General features: G+C 39.7%; 1 protein-coding gene across 3 annotated transcripts in view; it reads left to right on the plus strand.

Moving 5' to 3' along the window:
- The window catches only part of GCN1 (GCN1 activator of EIF2AK4), a 43,470-nt gene extending 36,219 nt beyond the window's left edge, over positions 1 to 7,251 (plus strand). Inside the window, exons 52-58 of one of the 3 annotated variants that reach the window (XM_074844664.1) lie at positions 257 to 450; positions 1,067 to 1,181; positions 2,336 to 2,432; positions 3,392 to 3,540; positions 4,127 to 4,231; positions 5,706 to 5,924; positions 6,539 to 7,251. In XM_074844664.1, coding sequence (XP_074700765.1) covers positions 257 to 450; positions 1,067 to 1,181; positions 2,336 to 2,432; positions 3,392 to 3,540; positions 4,127 to 4,231; positions 5,706 to 5,924; positions 6,539 to 6,664 — 1,005 coding nt within the window. In that variant the 3' untranslated portion in view covers positions 6,665 to 7,251. The other 2 variants (XM_074844665.1, XM_074844666.1) reach the window with 2 other exon arrangements.

Here is a 7,251-nt window from a genome sequence, read left to right on the forward strand (position 1 = left end):
ACAAAAAGCTGTTCATGGTGGTGTAAAGTCTTCCAACAATGTTACCCTTGTATTTCAGTATACAGAAAATAAGATTAGATTTGAAAGGGATAAAAGTTGCCTGTTTTTCCTATTTTAGTAGTGTATTAGGTCTGAATAAGGGCTATTTGTGATAACTAACTGCTATAGAAGAGGTCATGCTGTTTTCAGGCTTTGATTTCTAGCCACTGTTTCAGACTTGAATGCACCATTTTCCCTTCTTTCATCTCTGGTATAGGTTGAGATTGCTCTGAAACCATTTTTGCCCCAATTGCAAACAACCTTCACCAAAGCTCTACAAGACTCAAACCGTGCTGTTCGCCTTAAAGCTGCCGATGCTCTTGGTAAACTCATTGTCATCCACGTGAAGGTGGATCCTCTCTTCACGGAGCTGCTGAATGGAATTCGTTCCAGTGATGACTCTGCCATCAGGTAAGCCGTAGGTGATGCCTCAGACCTTCCTGTTTACTAAGTGTGACAGAAAGGGCTAGGATGAATGAACAGAACTCCCAATTCTGAAAGTAAGATTTACTTATTAGTGAAAGCAGTTGACTGTTAATCAAGGGTTGTAAAACAAAGAATGTGGATGATAAGGACTTCCTGGGTCAGAAGCTAAGCTGTGACAGTGTATCAGGAAGCATTGCTTCGCATGTGCCTAGTTCTCCTCTCTCCTGCACACCCTTCAGCAACCCACTGCAGCCCACTGTCAGATACGAGGCCATATTGTCAGTCTGACCTGAAGTAGTGCAGCTGTTCTTGTATCCTAAGTGCATAGATCCCTAAGAAATTAACTTCCTGATTTGAGAACTTTAATATGTTTAGTCAAAAAATCTTATGTTGTAACAGGCAGACACAAGTACACAAACATGGAAATATTCTCTAGCATGGAGTTTTCAGCAGTGCAGAGAGAGTATCAGTCTCCTAAACTGTAAGGCACATTAATGTAATTGCTGTGTAAGAAACTGTTCCAGGTATCCAGAGCTCAATTTTTTTTCTTTAGGGTGTGGGGAGAGGTGGTGTCTTGACTGTATGTTGTGGTCACTTCTAGGGACACGATGCTGCAAGCTCTGCGGTTTGTAACACGAGGAGCTGGTGCAAAAGTGGATGCTGCAATTAGGAAGAATATCAGCACGGTGCTTCTAGGGATGCTGGGACATGATGAGGTACTGTTTCAGCCAGCTGAAGGATCCCTGCTGTAGACAGTCGTCTTACTAAATTTAAAATCTGAATTTTCTAACAGAATTATTTTCTAAAACAACTTCCGGGGGAAATTACTAATGATGGAGTGAAAAGAAACTTATATAAAGTGTGTGGTTGGGTATTGCTCACTAAACTGAAAAAAGTCTGTAAAATCAATCTCGTTGCAGCCTTTTAGTGTGTTAGCTGAGAGTCAGGTGCAAGAATTAGAGATCCGTAGCCAATCACTGGTAACTCTGAAAATCTGAGAGTTAAATGTTTCCTTAGCAACCCTATATGTGGGTTTGACCTGCAGCTCCTCACCAACGTGTTTGAGGCAGCTCTGAAGTCAGGATTTGCTTTTTGTCTTGGAGGAGACTTGCAATACCTTCACTATATGCACATATGTGTGTTTCTAGGCTCTCAGGTAGGGTTTATCATTTAGTGTGAGAAATTTTTCAGGTAATGGTAGATTTTTCTCCAAAAAGTGAGAAGCTCTGCAAGTTTAATATAGGGTCTTCTATATATGGCAGATCGCAACAGTATCATCTGTGAGATGAAAATTAATCATCTAGTAATTTCTTCCTTATGTTTTAGTCTGTGCAACACTGATGTGCAACTGTTGGCATGCTAGAAACAGAGTAACTGAAAAATTGTTACTGGATAGTAAGTTTCAGTAGAGGAGTGAGTAGTGTTGGGATGGTCCCATAAGCAAGCCAAAACATCAAAAGCCTGGAAGTTTTTAATTTAAAAGTAGAATGAGTTTATCACAGAGATAAGCTGGCTAGAAGTAATGCTTACTTTGTAGACTGAATCTAAACTTAACACATCTTTTAAAACATTCATTTTCATCTTTATGGCTTTTCCATTTAACAAATCAGAATTTATATAAGGTCTACAATTCTTCGGTCTCTTGCTTGTTTTTTTGACTGTGGATTTGGCTTTAAGTTCCATTATGTACAAAAAACCTTGCAAACTGTCAGAAATCCACAGGTAGTAGGAGTAAAATACTACTAATAGTATTTATTTCCTCCTCCTCTTTTTATTTCGTATCATTTTCTGTCACTTGCTTTTCTCGACGCTTATCTCTGATGTATATAGAGCTCAACAGATGTTACTCTTTTCTTCCTTTCCTTGTTAGGATGCCACCCGCATGGCCTCAGCTGGCTGCTTAGCAGAACTGTGTGCATTTCTGTCAGAAGAGGAGCTCAGTACTGTTCTCCACCAGCACTTACTGGGTAGGTGAAGCTGTTTACAGTGACTGGAACTGATTCTGAAAGCAGGGGAAGATTCCTTCCTAGTCACTGGCTCAGGAAAACTTTGTGACTAATTATTTAGGTTATCTTTATTTATTGTGACTTATTATTTAGGTTATCTTTATCTTAAACCTGAATCTCTACTCTAAAATTTTCTTGTACTTTTCTTTGCTCATGGCTGTTCATTTGTACACCCTGGTGCATAGTTGAGCACAGGCTGGTGGTTGTAATTTGAGGTTCCCTGTACTTTTTTTCTGAATTTTTTTTCATATGCGTTGATGAAAGTACCAGCATGGCTGAGTGATTGCCAGTGCTGATGCAGAGAGGATGGGAGGGAACAAGATGCTCAGGCAGGATGGACAGGAGGGCTGTTCCACATTTTTTGATGGCACTGTGATCTTAGATTGGCTTATGCTTGCTGCAGATCACATCTGATACTTCTGGAGAATTAACTAATTTGCCTCTAAGTTAGATAAAAGCATGACTTTTGTAGGAACTCATAGTGGTTGGGAGTGCTATGGGATTGTTTTCTTCTATGGAATTAAAAAGGGAATCTGTTAGCTAGTTTCAAATTACAGATGACTTACAATTTTATTAGAGAGTCAAAGTTTGTGTAATTCCGATGCCAAGCTCCTTCGTGCACTAAGTGATGTGGGACTGATTATGTGTGACCGAGACCATCAGAAGTAACTGGGTTGAACAATACAGAGTCACTTGTTTGTGTCTGGTTGCCACATCTGCCCAGAAGGTGTTCCTGTCTGGTAGAGGTGGTGCATTTCAGCACTGTTTGTATGGCTTTTGGGGAGGAGTGGAGGAAGCAAGGCATTGCTTTAGATGCTGTATATTATTTCATTTTATGGAAGTGAATTGATGAAAGCTTTCTTAGATGAAGAGGAATGGACAGCAGGAGCCTTGCTATTGTTCTTTTCTTTCCTTTGCAGCAGATGTCTCTGGCATTGACTGGATGGTGAGACACGGACGAAGCCTGGCTCTCTCCGTGGCTGTAAACGTTGCTCCTAGCAGGCTGTGTTCCCCCAAATACTACAACAGTGTTCAGGAGATGATCCTCAGCAATGCCACGGCTGACAGGGTAAGTGCTACATGAGAGTGGGCGAGTTCTGTCGCAAGCGCTTGTTGGGAGTGGTTTTAAAAGGTGTGCGGGGTCCCTCTGTTACCAAACAGAACAAAAATTGCCAAGCACAATCTGAAGATTATCCCTTGGCTAGATGCAGTTTTTATAGTGAAATTACACGACTGTTCTGATCTCTGTGGAGGCGAAGATTAAATAATCTTCAGCTGCAGAGTAGCTTTCATTTGGAGTAAATGATGCTTCTGTTTCCCTATTAAAGTTCTCATTCATGGGCCAGGTTTACAAGAAGTGCAAGTATTTCATTTTAGGAGGAAGATTTTAAATCTAGGATTGAATGAGTAACTTGGTATAGAGAACCTGGGGGCTCTGTGGGGCCTGCCACCTCATTTCATGTGGCTTATAGTCGCATTTTGATTTTCTTCATCGTATTACCCAATAATATTAACCCAGTTTTCCTGCTTTGCATGCTACAGTTTTTTTGAAAGATCGGTTTAGCCTTCCCCTAAAGCTTACCAGACCATGAGCCTAGTTATAAAGGCTGTTGAACTCTGCTGTGGTAATACCAGTTTTTGTCTTTACATTGAAGATTCCCATTGCGGTTAGTGGCATCAGAGGGATGGGCTTTCTTATGAAATACCACATGGAAGGAGGAGGGAACCTACCTCCAAAACTTTCCAACCTCTTTATTAAGGTAAGACTTTTTACGATAACTACCTGGCATTGCTCTCATGTGATCTTTCTTTGAGCTAACTCACAGGTGGCTTTCTCTATCAAATCTCTGTATAGTAACCCAGCATGAAAACTGAAAACTTGGTTGCTTTAGCTTGCGAAGCTCTAAATCCCCTGATCCCTGAAAATCTAGATTGTTTCTTTTTGTGGCAAAGTACAGAATCACTTTAGCAGCCCGCTTTGCAGATGTGAATACAATTCCGCTATCCTTGCTGTAATATGGAAATGTGACTTTTGATCTTTCTGTGGTAAACCTCAGTTTTGATTCTTATCAATTAATTTTTTCCTTTGCAGTAACAAACAGCTGACAAAGAAGCAGAGAAGAGTGGGGGGGAGTTGTCAGTTTTTTAAGGCTGCTAAAAGTCAAATGGCCTTTGTCAGAAATGCATCAAATACCAGCTCTCACCTTACCTGGTTTTGCTGAAGTACTTTGTGACTTCCGCTGTTGTGGAAGGGAGTAGCTCCAAAAGGCTGAGATAAAAGAGAGTATTGAAGTTAACGCTTTTTTCAGTTCATATCTATTTAAATATTCTACCTCAAAATTCCTTTCTTTCTTGGTTGTTCTGTTCTTCTGGTGTGTGCGTGTTTTGTTTTGTTCCCCCTGCCAAGTGTCTCTGAATTTTGAACATTAGAACCTCTGGATGTTTTTAACATCTTAGAAAAGATAGGGGGAGAGAGAGTGAGGGGTAGTGCTGGAGTGGGAGAGCTGTTTTTTATTTTGTCTGTCATCTTTGTTTTAAATGTGTTATATTTTCATGTCTTACATTTCTTTTCAATTTACTTGAAAAACTATGAAACATGCAAGTTGACATGATGCAGGCCATCATTCTTCAAAGTAGACTTTTTGTTTGAAATCCTACACTTATATATGAATTTGTATCATAGTAGTGTACTCAAATATAAGTATCACAGCTGTCACAATACCTTTATCACAGTATTAATAATGCAGTTGACATTCAGATGTTAGCTTTCAAGTTCTAGATGTGTTGAGATTAAATAAAAAATACAAAGCTCTTATTTCTTTTTTCATTTTAAAATGAAATCCGCTTTTGAAATGCACCTTATGCTCCAACCAGAGATTGACTTGGCTGTTGCTGCTGGAGTGTATTTTACAGAGGTGCTAACACTATCAGCTTTTGCTGCACTTAGTGGTCATTGTCATTTCCTGAGACAGCTGAGAGAAGTGTGTGACCCTGTCATCAACCACATTTTTAGAAGTTTTCTTTTCAAAAGGTGTCTTGTTTTCAAGGTTTGATCTTCTCTTACTGTTACACAGTTTAGTCAGACTTGTTGGTAACAAGTTTGTCTCCTGTGTACCTGTGAGCTGAAAATTCTTGTGATAGTTTAAAATACTTAAACCAAAAAAACCCCAAACTACTGCTTTAAATACCTGTCCTTGGTATATCTGAATTGAAGTCCATCTTTGTCTCCTTCAGTGTCTTCAGAACTCATCCAGTGACATAAAGTTAGTTGCAGAAAAGATGATTTGGTGGGCAAATAAAAACCATCTTCCCTCACTGGATCCTCAGACAATTAAACCAATTCTCAAAGCGCTTCTGGACAACACAAAGGACAAAAACACCAGTGTAAGAGCCTACAGCGACCAAGCTATTGTCAATCTTCTGAAGATGAGAGCGGGTGAAGAAGTGCTTGAGGTATGAGACAGAAGAAAATGTAATCATTGGTAGAAGGCTGTGTCACAGCACTCTGCGTATGGTTCGGTGTTGTGCCTGGAGCCTCTGGATGTGCTGGCAGCCTCTTACAGAATAGATGGAGTGGGACATTCCTATTTGCATTTAAGCCTTCATCAGTATTCTCATGCTAAGCCTTGAAGAAATAAGCATTACCGATACTGTACAACCTTACAGTGCAGTATTAATAAAATCAAGGTATTTGACATACCTCCCAGGTTGAAAGCCTTTCTTTCAAAGTGCCTTAAGCCTTTACTGCACTGTAGTTACCTTAGCTAGGACTGCTGGTTTATCACTTTTGTCACTTGTATAATCCTTCTGCAGCTTTACTGGTGCTAGGGGGAGAGTATTTTTAGATGGATTACCTTGTACATCCATTTCCAGACCTCTTTTCTAAGTCTTAGCTGCTTTTGTACAGTCCCCATGTCTGGAATCATAAGATTTATCTAAAATCTTTCAAACATACCAAAATCCTTCGTCGACGAAGATAAATACAGCTTTTAAGGCACTTACATTTATTCTTCTTTTGAATGGTCTGTCATAAGGAATTGGTAATTGGTGGTGTTTTCCTTCCACAGTCGGTTTCCAAGATTCTAGATGCTGCCAGCTTGGAGCTTCTCAACGAAAGCTGCAGGAGATCTCTGAAGAAGCTGGCTGGCCAGGCTGACTCTGATGAACAGATAGATGATACTATACTGACGTGATAATAAAGCTCCAGAAGACAAGAAAACACTGAACCAACCGCTGCATCAGCATTTCAACTCAAACACCTATTTTAAATGTTTTCATTTTTGAAAATGTTAATTCTGATGGGATTTCATGAAAAGGACTCCCAGAGAGTATTTTAGTATCAAATATACCAGAATAGCCTTAATTAGACCCACATTAGCTGAAAATTGAAAATTTGGTCCCCTTTTTGAAACAGATAACGCGCAAGAAACAGATATACTAATCAATACTGGTAAATTGTGGCCAATTGTGAGATGTGGCTAGAGCACATCAGGCTTAAACTCTGGTGACACTATTTCCTTTCCAGGGTCTGTGCAAAAACTCCAGTAGTGGAAGAATTGTTGGTCTTTTCCACGGACCCTGTGAAGCAGGAATAGAACTCAGTGAAAGTTAAAGCGTATTGTTTTTGTGTACTGCTAACTTGCTGCTTGTGACGGTTCTGAAGACTGAAAATCCCTGTAAAACAAAGTATTTAAAATAGCCTTAGAAATCACAAATGCGAAAGGGGGATTAAATGCAGTCTGATTAAAAAAGGAACATTTAATAAAGGCTCTGACTTTGA

The sequence above is a fragment of the Strix aluco genome, chromosome 18 (assembly GCF_031877795.1).
Source record: "Strix aluco isolate bStrAlu1 chromosome 18, bStrAlu1.hap1, whole genome shotgun sequence".
NCBI classification, from domain to species: Eukaryota; Metazoa; Chordata; class Aves; order Strigiformes; family Strigidae; genus Strix; species Strix aluco.